At 35.0% G+C, this 25,067-nt stretch overlaps 1 protein-coding gene across 1 annotated transcript in view; it reads left to right on the top strand.

The window, feature by feature from the left end:
- Positions 1–25,067, top strand: part of LOC115210993 (FAS-associated factor 1) — a 46,994-nt gene that overhangs the window by 17,548 nt on the left and 4,379 nt on the right. The window contains exons 2-14 of the mRNA XM_029779828.2: positions 720–788; positions 5,223–5,565; positions 8,327–8,421; positions 8,788–8,903; positions 10,401–10,455; positions 13,994–14,129; positions 15,215–15,278; positions 16,502–16,583; positions 18,342–18,496; positions 19,546–19,682; positions 21,442–21,530; positions 22,672–22,752; positions 23,234–23,332. Of these exons, the coding sequence (XP_029635688.1) occupies positions 720–788; positions 5,223–5,565; positions 8,327–8,421; positions 8,788–8,903; positions 10,401–10,455; positions 13,994–14,129; positions 15,215–15,278; positions 16,502–16,583; positions 18,342–18,496; positions 19,546–19,682; positions 21,442–21,530; positions 22,672–22,752; positions 23,234–23,332 (1,521 nt within the window). The remainder of the gene's footprint in view (positions 1–719; positions 789–5,222; positions 5,566–8,326; positions 8,422–8,787; positions 8,904–10,400; positions 10,456–13,993; positions 14,130–15,214; positions 15,279–16,501; positions 16,584–18,341; positions 18,497–19,545; positions 19,683–21,441; positions 21,531–22,671; positions 22,753–23,233; positions 23,333–25,067) is intronic.

Genomic DNA, 25,067 nt, shown 5'->3' with positions numbered 1-25,067 from the left:
CATAACATATATTTAAATTAAACACGAAAAAAATTGAAATATTATCTTTCAATAGCTTATAAGGTAAAATCTTAAATTATTGACACATTATTAATTATCTTAAAACAGCAATGCCTGGAAAAATCATGGATTACATGGAAAACTGTGAGCATGAAAAGTCATATTCTTAAGATTATAAACATGGAAAAGTACAGGACAAGTTATTACACCTGTAAAAGTATAGGACAAGCTATTCTAGTAAGTAAAGAATAAGTAACTTTTTACTTAAAATATTGCAGCTAAAATTAAAATTTGAACAATTAAAACTTATTTTATTATAGTTTACAAATAACACTATACTTAAGTAGAATTTGGCTAATTTACTACATTAAATACAGAAAAAAGTGACTAATTTGACAAACTTACAAATTAGCTGCAAAGTTTTGTACAATAAATTTAAAAGATGAGAACTGTAAAGAGTGATAAATTAGAAGAACTGGCATTCTTTGCTGCAATATGTTAAGTAAAAAGTTTCTTATTCTTTACTTTACTAGAAGTAATAGCTTGTCCTATACTTTTACAGGTGTAATAACTTGTCCTGTACTTTTACATGTTTATAATCTTAAGAATATGACTTTTCATGCTCGCATTTTTCCATGTAATAAAGAATGTTTGTTGGTAAAATAACATCAATATTTAACATTTTCTCATATTTACTGATTCTCTCTTATATTTTGCAGGAAATAACCAGGATAGAAGATATTCAAATCTGTATTGACACTTTGGAACAACACAGCTGGAACTTAGATGTATGTTAATATTTATCAATTTTTAATTAATACAAAACTTAAACATTCAATAAAGGGCTTATGAAGCATAATAGCTGTGAGGTTAAGATGAATGGCTGCAAACCATATGATCATAAGTCCAAATCTTACTTCAGCTTTTGTGGTGATGTTCCCTGAGTATTATACATAATTCGGCTTGCTTCAGTTCTTGAGAAAAAGAAAGAAAAAAAAGGAAAGGAAACAAATCTATTTCATTAAGTAATTAGTAACAATGATCACAACAGAATAAAAATATTCCGCTCGTGCAAACATGTCAGATTGGATGTAAAGTACTGAAGTGGATTATAAATATCAATGAATAAACTTTCTGGTTTATTCTTTGGCTACAACCATATTGCGGCACAGCCCTTAACTCTTTCGTTACTATATTTCTGACCAAAATACACCCCTTATGTGTTTCAATTAATTTCTAACATAATCATAAATTTAGTCTGGTTTCATTAAACAACTATAACTTTTTTATTTATCAATATATTAATGTGATTTTTGGAAGATAATTTAATGAAATATTCTCAACCAATTCTATACTATAATTTTTGTCACAAAGTGACTCTAATTGCAGGTAGATACAAGTAAATTCAACAAAATATAAAATTATTAAAATTTTGTTCAAACATCGCTATAGAAAATGGGTTATTAGCTAATATTCAATTGGGTATACAACAAAATTTTACGATAGAATTTGTTATTCTGGGTAACTTTCTGATACCCATAATAATATTTATGGCGTTAGGAAGGGCATCCAGCTGTAGAAACATTGCCAAATTAGACTGGAGCCTGGTGCAGCCTTCTGGCTTCCCAGAACCCCGGTCGAACCGTCCAACCCATGCTAGCATGGAGAACGGACGTTAAACGACGACGATGATGATGATGATGGCAAAATAGTCTTAATTTCATTTAAGGTTGTGGGAAACCACTAACTATCCTTTCTTTCGCTTTGTTTACATTTAGCGTAACGGTTCGTTTCCGCCGTAATGATTTCAAATAGGCTCATTCGAAAAAGTAAAAAGAAATAGTCTAAGGCTTTACTCTCCTGGGAAAGTCTGTGGCTTGGTCCAGTTTCTTCAGAAAAATCACCGAAAGAAACAGTTTTTAAATTTTCACTCCATTCAGGTGCCAATTCATTTTCTTTATCGCTGTCGGAAAATGAAACATCAGATTCATTATCAAATACCACGTGCTTTTTTTTTTCAGTCATAGAGTTAGATTTATGAAGGTCTTCAGTAGAAAATCCTTCGAATTCTGACTCGCTGCTTGATATAATGAAATTCGTATCCATTTTTTGTCAGAATTACAAATTTTGAAAACACAATAGGAACAAATTTCGGAAAAAAATCTCCCAAAATTCACGGAATTAAAATTACACTTCGATTGTTGTACAAAACTGTAGATGGACGGTTTACGAAGTATAATACGTGTTTTCACGAATGTACTAAAGAGATTTGCTCTGATATTCTCATTTAAATATGAATAGGTAAATACGGGCGGGTTTGGGCGGTTTGGTCACATTAACCAAAATTTTTTTCGGGTGGCTTTGGGCGGTTTGGTAACGAAAAGGTTAAACTTTGGTACTTAAAGTTGATTGGGTGTAAGGGGACATAATTGGAGCAGCAGAGAGCACCATAAAGTATTTTTGACTGTGTGGTCAAATTTTTTTTTATTTTGATGAAATAATGAACAGAGATTCTTCTATCTCATACCAATATGTGCATGGGCTCACACACACACATAGAATGGACTGCTACTGAGTTTTGTTTACCAAATTTCATGTACAAGACTTTGGTCAATCCAAAGTTATGGTAGAAGAAACTTGCCCAAGGTAATGCACAATACAGTCAAACCCAAAGTAATATATTAACAAAGCAAATTTCTTAACCAAATAACCTTGCCTGAATGCATATGCTTAGCTATTGCTAGTGCCTTAGCTGTTTCTCTTGTTGCAATAAGAAAACACACATGGTCACCAATGTATTTTAAAATATATTGCTCAAGTTATTGTCTTGAAGTAGACCTATTAGATAATAGGGTCTCACCTACATTATCTGGAAATAAGATAAGATGGTCACCAATGGGATGTCTTTGATCATAGGTGTACTTGATCACAACTGACTTATGGTTAAACAATAGCAACAAAATATATATATTAAGCTTCATGTTTCTTCAGAACAATCACAAACATGAAAATGCTACACAAGTTTAGACATGTTTTCTTGATAGCCGATGTAATATATTTTTCTTCTACTGATTTGTATGAGTATTTCCAAGAGTTTTAGCTAATTTATATTGTCCCTGGGCAAAGTTAACTTGAGTATAAAGAAACAAAGCCAAATACTACTAAGTGTCTGGCTTACCTTGATGCACTGATTCTATCACCTTTGTATTTACATCTGAAAGAAATTTCATTCAAAATGTTTCAGTTGACCTTTCTACACTTAGGTTCAATCCCAGAACAGTGTGGTTGTGAAACTAACTTGGCCACATAGCCATACCTGTGCCCATTCCATATATATATTTTTGATGTTGTGAATGAGACTTGCCTTGGAGAATAAACACTTTATGTGCTTCTATAATATAAAGTATCCCTTAGGGCTTCACACTTAATTTCATGCCAAGAATATAATTTTTAAGTGTAGTTAACTAAAATTTATTCAAGGAACCTAAATATATTTCTTTTGAAACAGTATTATTACAAAAGGTAGTGCATTGTCATCATCATTATTATTGTAGCAGCAGACAAAATGACTTATAGTATTAATCCTTTAGCATTCAGATTACTGTCAAATATAATACATGTTCATTCACATTAATTTGAATTAATCATGTGTTATCTTGTAGTCTTGAGATTTCGATGATGTGATTATTTTTTGAATGACATTGTTGGATATGTGTGAGAGGCCAGATCTGGCTAGTTTGAACATAAAACAGGTTGAAAATTTGGGGTTGGATATTGCCAGTTTAAATGCTAATGGCTTAATCAGCACCTTTTGCGGTTTGAGTTAAAATTCTACTGATGTTAACCTTGATGTAGTTCTAGAGTTGATAAAATAAAATACTAATTGAGTATTGGATTGAAATAACTGACTTCACTTCCAGTACCACCTTCTCCACACCCCAGTCTGTTGTGCTGATCAGCATTGATAGATATCTGTAATCAATAAAAAAAAACCCAGTCAATCAACTGTATTGATCTGCATTCTTGCATGGAGTAACAAATAGTAATAACAGCAGTATAATTATAAATCCTAATTTATATTAGAATTTCTAATTTCAAATAAATTTGTGTCTCTTATCATTGAATTCTGTGTTAGGAAGTTGTTTCTCACATCTACAGTTTCTACAGGTGGCCATTTTGTTCTCATATGCACTAGTAGAGAGTTTGGATCACTAAGTTGAGAGAGTAATATCATCCAAGAGGTCTGCAGTTTACATTCTATTATTGGCACTGCATTGTCTGTGGCCAAGGCACTTAACTATTAAATGCTGAGTTAATCTATCTGTAAATAGGCACTGCAGAATACAAGCATCTAATGCTGTAAGAAGTTGCAGCAGTGTAAATTTGAAGAGTGGTTCATTAACTTGCTCTGCCGTGATCAAATATTTGTATGGGCATGGTCAGAAGAAGAGTTAGGTTTCACTTGTCAATAATGTTGATTACCAGTTGATGGCTATCTTTGGTCATGAAAGAATGAAATGATATTGACCCAATTATCTGCCAATTGGACAGATTTTCAAAAAAAATAAAGGACATATCAGTATATATTATATTGACCAATAGTATCTCTCCTGCTTTCATCAGTCTGTTTAACTATATGAAAACTTTTTGTCTTCTACAACTTCTAAGTGGAAAACCACATCATAAACTCCTATAAAAATTAAGGGCAAGCAGTTTTTTTCTACAGCTCTACTGTTCTCTTATAAACTGTAAAATGGTTGTGCGATAAAGGTGCATCACCATCATCATAATATGTTCACTTTTCTATGCTTGAATGGGTCAAATGAAATTTGTTGGGGCAGATTTTCTACAGCAGGATGCCCTTCCTGTTGCCAATCCCCTCTGGTTTCCGAGTAGGGTAATATTTCCTATGGCCAGACATTTTCTGCAGAAGACTTGAAATGAATAACATCGCTGGTATGATGATAATGTTCATTTTCAACCATCATGTGATGTCAAAACAAGGACACAATGTGTGCATGCATGTGCAATAGGCTTTTTAGTTTCCATCTGCTAAATTTACTCATGAGGCTTTGTCAGAAATTCAGATCTTCAGCCATTATGTTGTACTCTTGATCAAAGCATAAAATTCTACTTGTTTTATGTTGCTTAAGTGATTTAAAGAGGAGTTCTACTTTCTATTTCCATAAGATTTACTAATTGTTTTCTTTTTTTATATGCAGGAAGCTGTCCAAAGTGCTATCCCCACTGATGTATGTTCACCATCTGTAGACAGAATTGCATTTGATACAACAATAGTTACAACAACCCCTTCCGCCATAGCTACTGCCACTTCTACCACAAACACCACTCCAACAGGTTACCATGTTTCATATAATGATAATGAAACCAGTTACTCTAAGTCTTACTCCTTGTCGTCAACATCTACATCTGCCTTGTTTAAATCTGATTCATTTTCTGAAATGGGCTACTCTCAGCAGACAGTTTCTCCCTACCAGTTAAAGTTCATTGTGGAACACAAAAATGACTTTGTTGATTTATCTATAGAGAATACAAAAACTGTTGGTAGGTAAAAAGTATTCTTTTTCCCCTTCTAACAAAACATCTTTTGTGTTACAAAAGCATTGCATTCTTGAAAATCCTTGCTATAACTTGAAGCCCATGTCATGAAACCTATTTTCCCATTGATAGGAAAATACATTTAGTGTTACAGAGCTCTAAATGGTCATTATCCTATATGGCAAGATTGTAAGTAATGCAATGCTTTTGTAATATTGGGATGACTTTTTTTCTGTTTTTTTTCATAATGATTTTAGTCATTTTTATGTACTATATTCTTTGTGTTTCTCATTCCTTATAGTAACGATCGTTGATATTCTCTGACTGATTTCAATCATTGGGTTGCAACCATACTTGGGCTGTTGAAGTTAAATTTTTTATTTTTTTAGTTGAGTATATTTGCTCAGCCTGGTATTTATTTTAGTACTTTATGCTAGGAGAATAGGGAGCAGAGCAGGTAAAGTAATCTCAGTTTATCAACTGACTAAGTTTATTTATTTTTTTCCATAAAGAGATGCATCTCATTACCTCAAGGTATTTTTGTTTGATGCCTCAAATTTACACGCATGCACACACACACATACATACATACAATCATGAGCTTCTGTGTAGTTTCCCTCAACCAAACTCCACTCATATGATATTGATCAACTCAAGACATCTGCCCAAGTGCAGCTCAGTGGAGTCAAAGCTGGAGTTACACAGTCACAAAGTATGCTTCATAACTGAGAAACTAATATCTTGAAATATATATAGGACCTGATATCATTTAGCCTGTCTGGTCAACCCTGATCAACCAAGCCTATAGACTAAGGCAGTCCGATTGCTGCCATCCCACAACTTGCAAATTAATTAAGATGCAACTGAGATGAAAAGAGTGACAGAAGATTTTGTTATTAAAAATGACAGAATAAAAAAAGTAATATTAATCTGTTTATCTAGTTAAAGAATTGAATAATACTAATTAGTATAAACTTTAAAAAAATTAGTTTCAATTAACTAATGTCTTCATTAAATAAATAAATAAATAAATGGGTTAATAAAATTCTTAAAATAAGTTCATTTACTGTAATGTCTTATGCCACTGATTGTTCTTAAGTATCTCTTAAATGAAAATTATCTGACTACATGTTAGTGTCTTTGTTATAACACTGTGTAATATGATCTCTATCCTTGGGTAGCAGCTGTTATTTCCTATGTGCTTACTCCTAGGAAGTATGAAAACTTTGCTTTTCTTACATTTATTCAAATACCAAAGAATCCCTCTCAACACATGGCTATGATGCTCTCCTACTACTCCTGCTCATGATCAGAGATCTCATGTCATCCATTGAGGGACATGCTTAAGTGGTTAAACTCAAGCAACTGTCAAGCAAATCTGTGGTGTTGAGCAGATTATTCGTCTTAATGATATTTCTGCTTCAGCATCTCAATGCTGAAGCTGTCTGAAATGTAATGAAAAATAGGTCCATTTCAAAACATTGATGTCCAGATCACAAAAGCAAAGTTTAAAGGAAATAGAAGTCATTTCCTTTGATTTCTAGATAAAAGCTAAGAGAGAATAACTTACTGGCCAAAGACATAGAAGAAAAAAATTTGTTACACAGTGTAATTATTTCTAACTTCTTTTTTGGAAATGATAGAAAAACTTGATTAAAATATTTTGATCATTCAAAACCCTATTTATTTATTTTGATGGTTTGATGTCCATCCTATTATAAATCATAGATAGAATGATCTCCATATATTTACTATGGTGGCATTGTGAAGCACTAAACTAAAAGCTGTCATTGCTTCTTATTGTAATAACATTGCTTGACTTATTCCTATATAGACTTTTAAAGAATTTATCACATTTTGAAAATGTTGAGTGAGTTCAGGTTTTAAAACTACAAGACTACTAAGTCTTTTATCATGGGGTGAGTTTTATTGGAGATGTACTCGCATAGCAAGTGATTTGATCTGAGATCGTGTGCTGGAACGAAAACAATTGCAGCGTGGAAGCCATTTAAGAAACACACAAAAGCCGTTTGATTCACTTCAACATTTAAGTTTAATTTGTCAAAATATTTTCGTCGCTAAAATCCGCGACCTGTTCGCTGACATAAATCCGTGCTGCATCTCTGTTTTATTATTTGTTGGATTACCAATGAACACTTCTTTTCCTTTTAGTTATTGAAGGAAATCTTGTTGAGTCAAGAATCTTGCAAACCAAATATCAAAGGAAAGACATACTAAAGTATTTTACTCTCACTTCCGTTCTGAAAAGACATGAAATAATTTTAGCATAGCAAACTTACAACCCACAATTAGGAAAGGTTAATTAAGTTCATAATAATTATGTACACCTTTATAAATTATATTTGTTTATAGCCATATGTAATTTTTTTTATCTAATTCTGCTAAACAACTAAGTTCTCCCTACATTTTGCAGTGATGAACATGATATCGAATTGCAGTAAAATATATTGGTCCATTGAGAATTGCTTTTACCAGGCACACTGCATGGCTTGAGAATGAGGCTCAAACAATTAGCATTTTTACTCAGCTAGTTACCTCATTCCAGTTTGCTTCATTATCACTTATTCTTTCATATCACTGAAAACTAGATCTTTAGATTGGTTTGTTACATTTCTGGCAAATGAACTCTCCTCATTCCCTCCAAATTTTCAGTTTCAGCTGGGTCTCAAAATCAGAACTTCCTTTGTGGCAAAAGAAGTGTCAACTGTTTCAAATAAATGTTTTTTTTCCCTTTGTACTTTCCCAGGATTTTTGAAAAAAGAATTATCTCGGCGTCTAAGTATACCTGTGAATTACCTTCAATTGAAAGGTTGGCCTTCATGTAGTAAAATAACAGATTCGGTTAGTATCCTATTTTATTCTAATTTCTGTATTTAACATGTCATTGTTAATTCTTAGAGCAATCACCAATCACTAAATGAAATATGTTATTTCGTATTTGAAATAACAGATAAGTTTTATTTCGCTTTAATTCACATAAAAAAAAGACACCATTTTCTGCTAAGTTCTAATTCCTTTATCATACGGTGGTGCCCCAGCATGGCCACAGCTTTTGGTCTGAAACATTTTTAAGGATTTATATCTTCCTCCTAATTTCATTTCATTTTAGGCTTTGCATACTGGTTGTGTCTGTTTTGTCTTTTTGTTATTATGAGTAACAAGTGTGGTGTGTGAGATTATTTTTTTATTCTTTTTCCATATTTGCAGTGCATTTTGAATGAATTAAATTTACCCCAAGAAACCAAATTAAAAGTACATAACACACAAAATAAAGCTGCAACATCATCTCAGACAGGATCTAGAAATACAGTTACTGCTGACAGGTGAGTTCTAATGTTTTTCCTCTTATACCTTAGTAAACTTTAACTTAATGGTGTATTTACTAGTCATTCTTTCCACAATTGTATGTAGACTTTTTGTGGGGGAACATCTTGAAGAATGGTGATGTTAACTTCCACAAAATGGAAATGGCATCAGGACTTCTACATTGTGTGTATGCATGTGCAAGTAGTGTATATGTGAATGAATAGAGCACTTAGTTCCTCATTCTCTATATGTTATTTGGTACAAGCCATTATACTCTGATTACTTATAGATCATATTAAGACATTGGGAAGATTTCTCTAATGATAAAACCTAAACTCACTATACTTTATGAAGTGAATCATTCTAAAGGAATAAATTAAGAGTGAAGTCTGAAACTCATCATCATCATCATCATCATTTAGTGTCCGCTTTCCATGCTAGCATGGGTTGGACGGTTCAACTGGGATCTGGGAAGCCAGAAGGCTGCACCAGGCCCAGTCTGATCTGGCAATGTTTCTACGGCTGGATGCCCTTCCTAACGCCAACCACTCCGTGAGTGTAGTGGGTGCTTTTTACGTGCCACCGGCACAGGTGCCAGACGGGGCTGGCAAACGGCCACGGTCGGATAGTGCTTTTTACGTGCCACCAAACGAATATAGATTTATAAAAGATTATATTCATCTAAATACTGTAAAAATGTGATGAGCATTAGTACATCATTAGTCTTCTATATGATACATCACCATTAACATTTTAAAGTCTGCTTATCCACTTCTTCCCATGTCTTCCTTACTTTTCTTCTTCCATGGATTGCCTTCTTATTTCAGTGCATTACTTTTTCACATCAGTATACCTATTCGCATTACATGTTCATCTAGTACAGCCACCTTTCCCCCTCACACAGTTGTTCAACCTACAAGAAATTACATTCCTCTCTGACCACATCCTTATCATCATCATTGTTTAAAGTCCTCTTTCCATGCTAGCATGGGTTGGATGATTTGACATGGAGCTGGCCAGCAGGGAGCTGGCCAGGCTCCAACTATCTGTTGCAGCATGGTTTCTATGGCCAGATGCTCTCTTCCTAACGCCAACCACAGTGTGCTGGGTAGTTTTTGTTTTTTTTTAAATAAAAGTTGGGGTTTGCATTCATTTCATTACATCTGAATAAAAGATGGGTGTTCATGGCTTTAACATCTTTGATTAGAAGTCTGTTTGATTTGAAATTGACCTGAGGTCAAATAACATCAGCATGCCCTAATACATTTTCAGTTTACTTGTGCTCTTTCTTCTATGCACATCCAGCGAATCATGTTTAAAACTCCAACATTCATCCCCCAATTCTCACCACTATCCTGATTCTTCTTTTTTTTTTTTTAATTTGCTGTTTTACTTTGCTAACACAAGGAACATTGATTATAGATGCATATTATTTTCCAAAACTATCATGTAATATTATTTTACAAAAATAACTTAGAATTTATTAACAACTTTGATTTTCTATTATTTTTCAGTTCTAAAACAACTTCCACTTCATTTGGTGTCTCTGATAATTCCAATAGTCAAAAGGTATGACTTTATGCTTTTCTCTCTTTTCCCCTACCTCAACAGTTTCCTTTGTTTATAATCAGTAGTAATTCAAATTGTATACTCTACAAATGAGCAAGCTCATTTGTGTGTGTGTGTGTGTGTGTGTGGTGTGTGTGTGTGTGTGTGAGAGAGAGAGAGAGAGCAAGTAAGTGATGTATAGTTGAGATGACAGTGATTGATGTCAATAAAATAGTGATCTGAGGCAGTGTTTAGGAGGATAAGTGTTGAGGGTGTATTGGGTACCAATAGAACCAATGCAGTTTCTCTTTACACAGCTATTGTGATACAAAGCAGAGAGAAGTAGAAGAGTAGCTTGAGTATGGACAGATCTCTCCATACTTGCATGAGTGATCTGATTTTCTACATCACTGCATGTTGCCAATCATCTTGGTCCCTTGCCATCCCTTCCATGACAAACATCATGACATTATTTTTCACCACTTCACTTCATGCCTTCTTCTGTCATCCTCTTGCATAGGTTTCGTTCACTTTCAGTTACGATCACTTCTTTCTATAGTTGTCATTCACTATATGCATCACATGCCTATACCAGTGCAGCCCTTCTCTCTTGCACCCTATATCTGATTCCTCTTATATTGAATTTTTCTCTCAGTTCCTACTCTGTTACTCATTACACATTCAGTGATGCATTTTCACTTCATTTCAAGTCTTCACAAATCCTGTGTATTCAAAGCCCACATCTTGCTACCATGCAACATTATATTCCATATACAAACAGTATACAATGTACCCTTTTTCTCTGAAGGAGAAGCCCTTTGTTACTATCAAAGGTAATATTTTCCTGAGTTTTCTCCAGCCTGTTCTTATTAGTTACCATGCTTTTAGGTCACCTCGGTAACAAAAGCTGCCAACTACTTCCAGGTTTTTTTTTTTTTTTTTCGCTTTTTTTCAAGCCTAGCCAGGCTCGTTGGGCCTGGTTTCCCGGTTTCTATGGTGTTTGTGTTCCCCCCAGCTGGACGGGACGCCAGTCCATCGCAATGTTACTCAAGAAACAAGAAGAAAGAGTGAAAGAAAGTTGGGACAAAAGAGTACAACAGGGGTCACCACCAGCCCCTGCCAGAGCCTCGTGGAGCTTTAGGTGTTTTCGCTCAATAAACACACACAATGCCTGGTCTGGGAATCGAAACCGCAATCCTCCGGCCACGAGTCTGCTGCCCTAACCACTAGGCCATTGCACCTCAACACTTCCAGGTTACCTTCTGAGTATTTGAGAGAATCTATTTCCCATGTGTTCTTTGTGCTTAATGTCTATTGCATATGAAGTCTACTGTTTTTTTTTTTTTGTTAGCCTACCTGTAATCTCACTACTCTTTTGATGTGCCCATTATTTACATTGAATACATCAAAAGTGGAATAGATTTCCATCTACTTCTTTTCTCCATATCAAGCATGGCCATTTCCCTGATGATAACAGTCCAGTCTTTTCAAGGTTTACTTTGAGCCTCTTGATTCCAAATTTTGCTTTCAAATCAAGAATTTTTTCTCTAAAACTACAGATCCAGTAGGAAAAGCTGTTGTCAATTTATAGAAGTTTTCTTGGACTGTAAACTTTAAACTGTGGTATGGACACATAAAAAGAGTAGTGAGATTACAGGCAGGCTAACAAAAAAATTCAGACTTCATATGCAATAGACATTAAGCACAAAGTAGATGAGTCCCTCATGGACCCGTCATTGCCAACTCTCATAAATTCTAGGAATTGGGGCTTTGTCCTAGCTAAGTGCTTTTCCTGCAGCTAAGTGAACTAGAGTAACGTGAAATAAAGTGTCTTGCTCTAGAGCACAACACACAGCCTAGTTTTGGAATCAAACTCCCAACCTCCTCATTGTGAGCTCAACGTGCTAACCACTGATTTGGGTGATGTGTGTAAAAATCCATATTTTAATGATAAAGCAGATTTTTTAACCCAGGGTGATCCTTTTGTGTGCTGCATATATTATACAGGTGTGCAACAAATTTTGAAGTGAGTTACATTATATCAGGAAATTAAGAAAAACTCAAGTGTACTTAATACATTGCACTGGTACATGTGTATTCCTTTGATGCAAAGGGATTTATTCATCCTTGTTTAACCCTTTTGTGACCATATTTTTGTTGAAATATGCTACCTTTGCTTCAATTTGTCCTCATTCTCAGTATTTAATGTCCATTGTCCATCTTAGCATGGTTTGAATGGTGTGACCAGAGCTAGGGAGCTGCACCAGACTCCAGTCTGATTTTGCATGGTTCCTATGGCTGGATGCTCTTCTTAATGCCAACCACTTTACAGTGTGTGCTGGGTGCTTTTACATGGCGCCACCATGAGTGCTTTACACTACCAGAAGGATCAGTCTTAACACTTCTGTTGTGGAGTGCAGGTCTTCTTGAGTATGGCAAGGTACCAGGTACCTCAGTCCTTCATCTCATGTTTTCCTAGGTCTCCCACTTCCACTTGTTCCATCCACTAAATAATTTTAGCATTATTAAGCAGGTGTTTTGAACAAAAAAATGAACATGAAATTTTGATGGAAAGTTATAATTTAGATAACTTTAAAACAAGGAGCAGTCTTGGGCAGGATGGTATCAAGAGTTTTTTAATATTTTTTTTTTATACTTGTTTATATAATGAAACAAGTAAAAAAGCAGATATACTGTAGAATATTTAATACCTTATTCAGTGTGCTATGGATTGAAAATTGTTAAATTGCTGCATTTGGAGGATTTGCTTGCTACATTAAGCAGGTTGAAAGGGTTTTTATGAATTTATGAACTACAGATATTTTGTCTTCACGTTTCTTTCTTCAATCCTTACCTGTTTTTCTAAAGTCATAATGTCAAGAAGGAATGTCAACTCAACATCATTGTCATTTGGCTCAAGCAGTGACAAGCATGGAACATCAACATTTGTGCATGCACAAACACGAGTGATATTTTTAATTTATGAATTGACTGTTTTCGGTATTTATATAAATGATTGATGCATTCTACAGCATTGGCAGAATACTAGACATTTTTAGTTAGACTGATTGTAAAAAAGAAAGTTTTAATGATTTGGTTATGTCAACAAACTGTACAAAGCCTTTTTTTTTTCACTCCTTCAAATCATTTTTTGATAGCTCTTTTTCTTAATTATAAATCGATGCTACTCAAATACAATTCATATGGTAAAACCAACTTTGAATTCTTCTAATGTGACCCTCTGTATTATTGCTCTATTAGCCAGAGAAACAGCCAAATCTTTCTCCTGTCACATCTTAATATCTTAACAAGAAGAGCACATTGAATAATATAGTCTCTAGTATGTGTATTTCACATTATAAAAAAAGTGGAATGGCTAACATCAGGAACAGTTTTTGATCAGGACTTAGAACAACAACAAGAACCTCAAGATTTAGTGGTTGGTTTCAGATTTTTTATGCGTGATTATCAAATATTTTCATGCAGTTGGGGAGATTAGTATTTGTCTCATTACTCTCGTTTAGATGTCATTGCTAATTACTGTTACTGTTTATTGCAGGACAAAGGAATGGAGATTGATGACAACGATGATGATGATGATGATGATCAAGTTGATGACTATGATGACGATGACGATGTGGATCTCATAAATGAATACATGTGGAATGACACTCAACCTAAGTTTGGTCCATTAAGTAAGTAGTAACAATTATGAAGAAGGTATTAAGGGCAATGAGCTGGCAGAATCGTTAGCATTTCTTCACGCTGAGAGTTGCTGAAGCATGGAACAAACTGCCGGCATCGGTTGTTAGTTGTCGGAGCACTGCATCCTTCAAAACTTCCATGCTTTCTGAGATTCGCCAACACTACACCTGATTTCCTCCCCTCCATACAAGCATGTATCTGACTCATACATTGTTCGCTTTCCAGACATTTGTACATTACTGCATACACTTTATACGCACTTTCTGACAAGTTGTGGTGCACCTGAGCACTATATACAATAATTTGATTATTATTATATTATTATTATTCATTGCTTTGAATTAATGCATCATCTTGTAACTTTGGAATTTCACTGTGATTGTTTATTTTTAGAATGACATTGTAGTGTAGGTGTGAGAGGCCAGTTTGACCATAAAACAAGTAGAATATTTTGACCAGATATGGCTGGTTTAAATCCTGTAATAGTCTGGACTTTTATTTGTTGGGCCTCACAAATCAGTGTGGTAGTTTCTATGTAGTCATTTCAAATTGCTGAAAGCAGCAGCCAGATTGATCACAAATCATTTCTCACTGTCTACTATTCTGAAGACGGAAGAACATGTTGAGTAATGCATATACAATTGAGATGATGTTTGCTAGAATTCTTTTGATTTTGACTGTGAGTCTGTTTGATCAGTGCTGACCTCAAGCTAATCAACAATTACCACCAAATATTCCATTATAGTGTTATAGCTAATTTCTTGCTGTGAGCCATATATTAGTAGCATTTCATAAAAAAGCACATCAGTTCAAGATATGGATGTGTGTATACTGTAAAATCAGCATGAAAGCTAAAACACTGGTGCTCTTCAAACAATCCTTTGCAATATTTACTCCAAGTTACAAGCACTCCTCTGTCAGTGTTGCCATTTTAAGTGCAGTGAATCACTACTGTTTGACTTGTTGCAAGCTTAACCAATGACACTGTTGTTTACAAGTTGTGATATGAAAACAAAACAAAAAAAGTACAATTTTACTTACTAAAAGCATTCATTTTTCTTTTACCATTTCTTAGTGCCAGAAGATTTCACAGATGAAACTGTAGCACTGGAACAGTTCACTCGTGGATTCATTGATCGGTAAGATTAAATCTTAATCCTTTAGGATTTGAGATTATTCTGTCAGATGTAATGTATATTTATTTGCAATGTTTTGATGATGTAATTATTTTCAGAATGACATTGTAGAGTAGGTGTGAAAAGCTGGATCTAGCCAGTTTGAACATAAAATAAGTAGAATGTTTGGCACATAAAAGCACCATCCGTTCGTGGCCGTTTGCCAGCTCCGTCTGACACCTGTGCCGGTGGCACGTAAAAAGCACCCACTACACTCACGGAGTGGTTGGCGTTAGGAAGGGCATCCAGCCGTAGAAACACTGCCAGATCAGACTGGGCCTGATGCAGCCTTCTGGCTTCACAGACCCCAGTTGAACCGTCCAACCCATGCTAGCATGGAAAGCGGACGCTAAATGATGATGATGATTATATATGTATATATATATATATATTTATATATATTTATACTTTAAAAAAAAATTTTTTTGTATGTATATGTGTAAGAAAAAATCTTTTGCTATTTAAGCAACCAGTAAAACATACATGTTTCTGTTTGAAAACGGCTACTTGAAGCTTGAAACTCATATCAGAGTAACTCACAGTAAACATTATTTTTAAGATTGAAATATAATTATCCCCCCCCCCCCCCCCCCCCAAGCCATCTCTACTCATTTTTTCAATTTCAAATATATATATGCTGGTACCACATAAAATGCACCCAGCCCACTCTATAAGGTGGTTGGTGTTTGGAAGGACATCCAGCTGTAAAATCCTGCCAAAAGAGACAGTGAAGCCTAGTGCAGTCTTCTGCCTAGCCAGCTCCTATCAAACTGCTTAACCCATGCCAGTATTGAAAACAGATATTAAATAACGACGAGAGTGATAAATGCGTGCCTGGCTGGCTGTGCAGTTAAGAAGCTCATTTTGCAACCATGTGTTTTTGGGTTCAGTCCCACTATAATCTGAGTTGTTTCTTCCTCCCTTTCTCACCACCAATTTCAGAAACCCTGCTAAAAAAAAAGGGAGGGGTAGGAGGTCATGGACTGCCCTTCCTTTTCTGAATGAGTCACAAAAAGAAAAGGACACATTTAGACATAATTCCATTTCTTTATCAGTAACTTAACAGTTGAAATAAACAGTCAAGTACCATCATTTGAATCATTGATTTGTTTGGTTTTTGACCATTTTTAGAAAGAATTAAACTTGATGTGGCTTTTGCTTTTTTTATTGATATGTTTGTCTTTCAGATTTGGAGAATGCCATCCTGAATTCTATATCGGATCATTAGATGATGCTATTAAGGATTCCTTGATGTTAAAAGCCAAAGAGGTGAGATGCTTTAAATTCTTACTTTGAGGTACTTAGAGAAAATTAATGAAAACTAAATTTCTGTTGTGTATTTGTGTATGTGTTTGTATTGTTGCTTTTGTATTTTGTTTGAGCAATATAATTATAGTACTAAATATGAAAACATAAATAATATTCTAGACTATCAGATGACTGGTTACTGTAAGAAACTCCCTACATTCTGCTAACAATTACTTTGATGAGAAACTCAAAATTGATGACTCAATAGGATTTTAAAAGTTCTCAAATAAATCAGTGTTATATATACAATGATGTGACAAATCAGTTGAGTTACTAATCAGTCAGCTCTGACATGGTTTCATCCTCTAAATGGATTATTTAATTTCAATCATGGCTCATGACTGGATGTGTTTTTAGTGAATAATTTTTTTATGGTTTAGTTGGAAGGGAGAACAGTAGTGCCCATTACTTTTACTAGGTCTCCTGAGCTTAGCAGTAGGGAGAGGGAACTGAAAAATCTCAAAGAGTGTAGCAATAAGAAACAGCATATAAACATCTGAGTTATTCTGAAATCACTAAGTACAAAAAATATACAAAGACCTCTCAAAACTAAATTAGACACCCTGCATTATATTGTTTTGTCTGTGTGGACACTTCCCATTAGTACAGTGCTGAAATGGGTTAAATTATTAGAAATTGCACAAGGCTGGTACCTGTACATGCTGGTGCCATGTAAAAAACACCCAGCCTACCCTGTAAAGTGGTTGTCATTAGGAAGGGTATGCAACTGTAGAAACCATGCCATAACAGACAGTGAAGCTTGGTGCAGTCCTTGCTAGCTCCTGTTAAACCATCCAACCCATGCCAGCATTGCAGAATGGACATTAAGTGATAATGATGATGTCTACTAGATATCAGTGTTTAAAAGCATCAAATGACATTTTGTTTCTAGAAGTAAATCTTTCAGGGTGAGTGAAAAAAAGTTGTGTATTTACTTTTGCTATGTTTGTGTATAGGGGGTTGATAAAAAAAAATCAGCATGGCTGCAGTCTATTAATTGAAACCAATAAAGGAATTTCTATCTTATTTTTATCAATTCTGTAATAAATAACATCACGTATAGATTTTAACCCTTTAGCTTTCAGATTTCCCTGTCACATGTAATGCTTATTTATTCACATTAAGTGGTGAGAAAAGATCTTCAAACACTGGGCCTCAGTGAGGAAATGACAATGGACCGAGAAGTTGTGATTTGCTGTACTTGATAAAACATGTCAAGCTCAGTAAAATCACTGTCTTCCACACATGCAGGCTTGTCCTTTCAGGTGTCAGTGCCACTTAAAAGGCACATGTGCCAGTTCTGCATAAACACATCCTTGACAGTAACATGTAAAAAGCACCCGTCACACTCTGTAAAGTGGTTGGCATTATGAAGGGCATCCAGCTATAGAAACCATGCTACAGCAGACAGTTGGAGCTGGTGAGCCGAAATCTGTCCTGACTCCATGTCAAACCGTCCAACCTGTGCCAGCATGGAGACCAGACATTGATGTTTTGAATTAATTATGGCTTATATTGTAGCTTCAAGATTTCGATGAGGTGATTTGTTTGTTTTTAGAATGACATAAGTAGGATATTTGCGAGAGGCCAAATCTGGCTGATCTAAACATAAAACAAATACAATATTAGGGCCAGTTTAAATGCTAAAGGGTTAATTGAAAAATTTTTTTCTTTTCACCAGATGTTTTTCTTACTGTCATCTTTTGATTTCTCTTCCAGAGGAAACCACTGGCTGTGTATTTACATGATGACAAGAGTATCCTCACAAATGTTTTCTGTTCGAAGGTTTTATGCTCTCTAGAGGTTGTTAGTTACCTCACTGAAAATTTTTTTGTCTGGGCATGGGATATGACAAATGACAAGAATAAAAAACGGTAATTAATTTCTTTTATTTTTAATTGTATTCTTTTTTTAAATTCTAATTCACAATTTAATATCTATCTAGGTCTGTACATCATTACTAAATCAAAAAGCTTCTTCAGTTTCATTTTTGTGAGATGATTTATTCAAGAAGAATATTGTTTAGTGTTGGTGTAATGATAAAAATATTTGGCCTGTTCCATCTACAGTAGTTGGCAAAGAAAGGGCATTTATCCATAAATAGATCTTCTCTTCAAAACTTTTAACAAAAAAGCCTTTGTCAGAATTTAGAGACCACTGTGTTACTTATCCTGCCAATCTATTTCTTTAATAATGATAATAATAATAATAATTATTATTATTATTGTGGTAGTCAGCTGGCAGAAATGTTAGCATGCCGGGCAAAAACTTAATGGTATTTCATCTGTCGCTGTGTTCTGAGTTCAAATTCTGCCAAGATGGACTCTGTCTTTCACCTTTTTGGGGTCGATAAATTAAGTACCAGTGAAACATTGGGGTCAATGTAATTGACTAGTCCCTTCCCCTAAAATTTCAGGCCTTGTACCTTTAGTAGAAAGGATTACTATTATTACATCAAACTGGCAGAATCGTTTGCTTACTTGACAAAATACTTTGTAGCATTTCATCTGGCTTGACATTCTAAACTCAGATTCTGCCAAGATCAGTTTTGCTTTTCATTCTTTCAGGATTGAGAAAATAAGTACCAATTGCAACACTGAGTTGATGTAATCGCCTAGCTCCCTCCTTCCAAAATTTTGGGCTTTATGTCTATAGTAGAAAGGATTATTATGTCTAAGTTGGGAGCTAATTCTCAACTTGGCTGGAAGAGATAAATGTTTCTTTGATAGGATGGCGATTTAGCAAAAGTATCATTAACAGATGATCTAATACTGTTTTTTCAACAACTAAATAAACTGAGGAAATGCAGAATTGAAGAGATCTGTCCCAAAATACAAAGGAATGATTGCAGCAGATTCCTGAGTATTTAGTCTTAATACCATTTCCACTTCTTAATGATTTGTCTTTTTAAATGTTTATGCAGATTGCTCAGTAATGCGACCAAACATTTTGGCAGTGTTGCTGCAATGCAAATTAAGAATTATATACCAAACCAACTACCTTTATTATTGATCATCAGTCGTGCCAGGTCAACTAATGAAGTTTCAACTGTGATACAAGGTCAGTTAAGTGAAACTACTCTTGATTTGTGTTCCATGTTGAAAAGAACCTGTTTAAACATTGTTCTTAAATGTGAAATAGCTTGATTACAGAAAACAATACTTTTGTAGTAAGTAAAGCTGGGTGGTAAAGAAGCTTGACAGAGATGTGTGTGAGAGAGAGAGAGTTTGGAAGGATATATTATCCAGGCAAATACCGTATTGGCTCTCAGTTAAGTTCCATTTAACAGCTAGCCACTTCGACCAATATTTAATGTCTGTGACTACTATTTGCTACTAGTCACTCTCTGAATGCTTCTGATCGTTAATTCCATGTACACTTGACTGGATAGTAAAAATTGTCTGTAGTATATATTATTATTAATAATATATACTACTTGTGTGTCTATGGGTTTTTGTTGGTAGTTCATTGACATGACCAATTCTTCCTGGCCTATATTCTCTGAGTTCTCAAACTGTGACATTGTGTTGGTGTACTGTGTGTATGACAATTGGAGGAATTACCAGTGTTGTGTATACCTGCTTCTTGTATATATTGAATTTTTTTATGGTACCCAGCTCTAGCTAGAGCAGCATTATAATAAGTTGTATGCGATTCAAAAACTTTATTATTAGCAGATTATCTAGAAGTTCTTGTAGAAAAAGTCTAAAGAAATTTTTCCTATGCCTTTCTGACTGTACTTTGCTACTTCTGTCCAGAAAAAAATAAGGCATCATCCCTATAGAGATCCCTCTGTTACTTCTGTAAAGGAAGATTGAATTAATTAAAGGATAAATATTCCAACTAAGTTAGTGACCTGAGCAGAATCGTACGAGCCCATTGCTATATCAAATGCCTTCTCCCTATCTGATCTACTCCACAATCTACCATCATAATCTATTAGAGTGGCTCGTGCGGTAAGTATAATATCTATTTTGTGTTGAGACAAATCAGAATTTTTCATGCTATAGATCAGGGATTGATTAGGAATGATCAGGTTAATAGTGGCGTAATAGCTCTCTATATTTAGTTGCAAGAATTTACTATTCTTACTAATTTCTAGAAGCTTAAACCATCCAACCACCTCTTGGGTATCGGACCAGAGGGCTAATCTAATTTTAGACTTAAGAACGGGTATTACCTTATCAATGATTTTTTAAATAACAATGCCTATATCAAATTTAGGACAAATCAATCTGAGGGGTTGGACTGGCTCCTGTGCCGGTGGCATGTAAAAAGTACCCACTACACTCTCAGAGTAGTTGGTATTAGGAAGGGCATCCAGCTGTAGAAACATTGCCAGATTAGATTGGAGCCTGGTATGGCTGCTGGCTCTCCAGCATGGAAAACGGACGTTAAAGGATGATGATGATAATATTTAATATATTCTTTGATGTTTTTTTTTTAACCCCTTTGTAATTATATTCCTCAAGAAATATACTACCTATTTGTTTCAGTTTGAAGATAACAAACTAGGGATTTAATTAAATAACTTTTGTATTGTTAAACTGATACTTGAGAAATAACTTAACAAGAGGTTCTTTGATAAGATTATGATGAAAGATTTTTAACTTTTAAATTAGATATGAATACATTAAAATTATGTTCTGTATCCTGAAATCAGGGCAGTTTCAGGTGGGTTTGTATTAAAAGTTACTCATTTTCAAATAATCCAGCAACTGAAGAGACATTTTAGATTAGTTACCTGTGTACTATTGTGCTGCAATATCAATGAAGAAAATTATTGGAATTTGAAAAAAAAAGTCTTTTATATTTCTAGGTTCAACAAATCTGGATGAACTTATGTCTAACCTAATAAGTGCTTTTGAACTTTTCCAAGACCAACAAAGGAAAGATATGGTGGAAGAGGTATAGTGTTTTATTCAATCCTTTCTTTATGCACTTCTTGATATTTAGAGATAAGCATGGCTGTGTGGTTAGGAAGTTTGCTTCATAACTGCATGATTTGGGTTCAATTCCACCACATGGTATCTTGGGCAAATAACTTCTACTATAGCCATACTGATTGTAGAAAACCTGTCATATGTACACACACACATCTGTGTATGTATTGTGTGTGTCTGATTAATCACGCTCTGTACTTTTCCCCAAAATATCATTGAGCTACAGCCAGTGACATTTGTTGTCACTTCCCAGCCAATAAATTCTTATAGCTATTTGGTTTCAAGATGAGTACAGTAAAACCTTCCTTACTTGAAAATGCATTCATCCAACCCAACCCATGCTAGTGCAAGGGCTTCATTAAACAGGTGTTGAATAATTGGTAGGGCTGATTTTGGTTGCATATTAAATCTGTGTTCATTTAATGTTTTTGATGGTACCATTTATTTACACAAAAATATATAGAGGTTTTTGCTGAGAGTAAACCCTACACCGGTAACGTCTAGATAAGCATTTATTACTAGAGATATGAGGGCATGTTGTGTAGGAAAAATACACAATCGTGTGCGTGCGGGCGTGCTTACATACATGCTTGCTTGTTCTATTTTGGGCAACTGTCTAACCAAGCTATTCCATCTGAATTTAATACTTTTGAATTTAGAACACAGTATGTTGTCAAGTATGAAAATCCCTTTGTTTGGTATGGAAGTTCTTTTATTGACTCATAACATGTTTCAGAAATAACTTGATTGCCAACATTTCAGTGAGTATGATCATTGGGACTATTTGCTCACTGACAAAGTAGCTGAGTATTCCTCATACACTTGTAAGTTTAACATGATCTTCAGTCAGATTTAGCATGAGTGTGTGACAAGCAGCCTTCTTCAGCTTCATCTAGTTTCATGTTGACCTGAGCTTATGGTAGAAGAGACTTGCTTAAGGCTACTAAGTTTGTAACATTTGCTTGTTGTATAAGTGCCATTACTAATTGAAATACCAAATATTTTTAATCAGAGGAAGAATTGGTGTTGATTTTTGAATGAAAGAATTTTTTTGCTATAAGCAATTTTAAAAACTTTATTAAATTTGATTGTAATTTTTTCCACAGGATAAGAGAGAAATCCGTGAATCAATTAAACAACAACAAGATGAGGCTTATGCTGCATCTCTTGTTGCTGACAGACTGAAGGTTTGTAACAGAGTTAGTTGTTTTTAATTTAATTTGTTTTAGGATGGTGATTGGGAGTAGTATTAGAACACTGAGGAAACTACCTTGTGGTACTTGCTTAGGTTCTTTACATTCTGAATTCAAATCCTTTTGGGGTCAACAAAATTAAGTGCTACCCAAGTACTGGGGTTCATGATATTGATTAGCCCCTTCCCCTAAATTTAAAGCCTTATGTCTGTGCTAGAAACTTTTTTTCATTCCCCACTGTCCCTGATTTATGTGAGTTGGTCAAAGAAGTGGCAGTTCCCATGGTCTTAGCAGTCTGATGAGGTTGATGTTTCAGCTTGAACATTTTCAAGCCAATGTTTGCAGAGTGCTAAGGTCCTAAGGGAGAAGAACTGGGAAGTATTTGGCATTGTATCTGGGAAATGTGTTGAGTATTAACCATGTCTGGGTTACACAGACTGAAGAATTCTGTTTATTTTTCATTCCATGACATCAGGAGGAACGTCGACAGAGAGACATGGAAATTGAACGAGAGGCCCAAGAGAAAAAGGATGCTGAAGAAAAAGAGCGGGTAGAGAATGAAAAATCCAAAGCAGTAAGCAAAAAAATAAATTTTTAATTGTATTCTTTTTTTTCTTTACAGTCATTGTTCCTTTGTTTTATATATCTATGTGTTATATCGCACGTTCGGATGGCGTGCCTTCACCAATAACGTACCTCTATTCAACTACCAAACTCGCACTTCCAGCAACTTGACTCAACAGAACTCGATGTCTAGTCTACTGATGGCTCTGGCTCGCTCTACGCGACGCTTCTATGACTAGCTATTATGTTCACTATTTATATGTATCGGACTAGCCTACTTATCGTCTGGGAGCGTCCACACTGCACCTCCCCCTTTTGAGAGTTTTTTTTTTCTAAACCCGAATTTATCAATTTTATTTCCTTGTTGAGAAACTGGCATATCGTTATCTCTTAGCGTTAATTTCCATCATTTCTGTAGGCTTTCTCTTCCTGTTTGACCTATGTGTCAGTTCTGCTTGTGGTTCTGGGACCTCGAACAAATCATACCATATATCCATTGGTTCCTCTTGCCTCTCTTGATTTTTGCTATATCTCTTTTTTAATTGGTTTATATGCTTTGTGTGTTCATATTTTGGTCCTTTTACCATGTACATCCATTACCCAAACATCCAGTTATACTTCCTTGTTCCCAGTCCTGTTTACCATTTCTATATATTTTAAAATAAACTTCATCACCTGTGTTAAAAAATTTCGTTCTTCTTCCTGAATTTTCTATTTTCTGTTTCCTACTCAGCAACAATTTATCAAAAATAGAACAAATTTTTCTGGAAAGCATCAAATCTGCAGATGACCTGCCCGACTCTGCATTTGGTTTCGGTGTTATTCTATGCACCTGCAAAAACTTTGTCATCTTTGTATCTTTAAGGGTTTCCTGTCTGGTCTTTCTTAAAGCTCTTTTGAATGTGTTGATGAATCTTTCTGCTAACCCATTTGACCTTGGGTGGTATGGCAGAGTTAACACATGCTTCATTTGAACCAACTTACAGAATCTTTCGAACTCCTTCACCGTGAATTGTGTACCATTATCTGACACGATCGTATCTGGCACCCCATAATGAGTGAATAATTCTTCGAAGAAGTCAGTCGTCACATTTGTGGTTGGCCTTGAACATTTACACACTTGAGGCCATTTGGAATAGCTATCCACCACGATGATACGAGAGCCATTTATTGGTCCTGCGAAATCCACATGCAGTATAGACCATGCCGAATCCGTTTTTGGTCACGATTGAATCTGCACTAGGGGTGCTTTTGCTGCTATAGCACATCCCTTACACTGTTTTACCAGTCTCAATTTGCTTGTCCATATTCGGCCAATAAATGTAACTCCTCATGAGGCTCTTCATCCGGACAATCTCTGGACGTCTTACATGGAAGTCTTTTAATACTCTGTATTGCAGTGCTTCAGGTATTACCACTCTGTGCATATAATAACTCATCACTTACTGAATAGTGCTTTGAACCTGCGTCCCCACTCATATTTTTCGTGTTACTCAACATATTTTTTAATCTTGTTTATGAGCCTATCTTTTCCTGATTCCAGTTAAATTTGTTCCAGCATTACCGGCAAATCATGTACTACATTGCACAAGATGGTCTTCAGTTCCATTTCTAGTTTTAACGATGCAATCATCGTGTCTTCAAAAGGTTCCTCATATTTTGGAATTAGCCTAGACAACCTGTCTACGTGTCCCATTTTGATTGATGGCAAAAACTCCATCTGGAAATCGTAGTTCAACAGGGTA

This window comes from Octopus sinensis, linkage group LG4 (assembly GCF_006345805.1).
Source record: "Octopus sinensis linkage group LG4, ASM634580v1, whole genome shotgun sequence".
In the NCBI taxonomy this organism is placed as follows: domain Eukaryota; kingdom Metazoa; phylum Mollusca; class Cephalopoda; order Octopoda; family Octopodidae; genus Octopus; species Octopus sinensis.
Note: the sequence above shows the minus strand (reverse complement) of the source record. Positions and strands in the feature narration are given on the sequence as shown.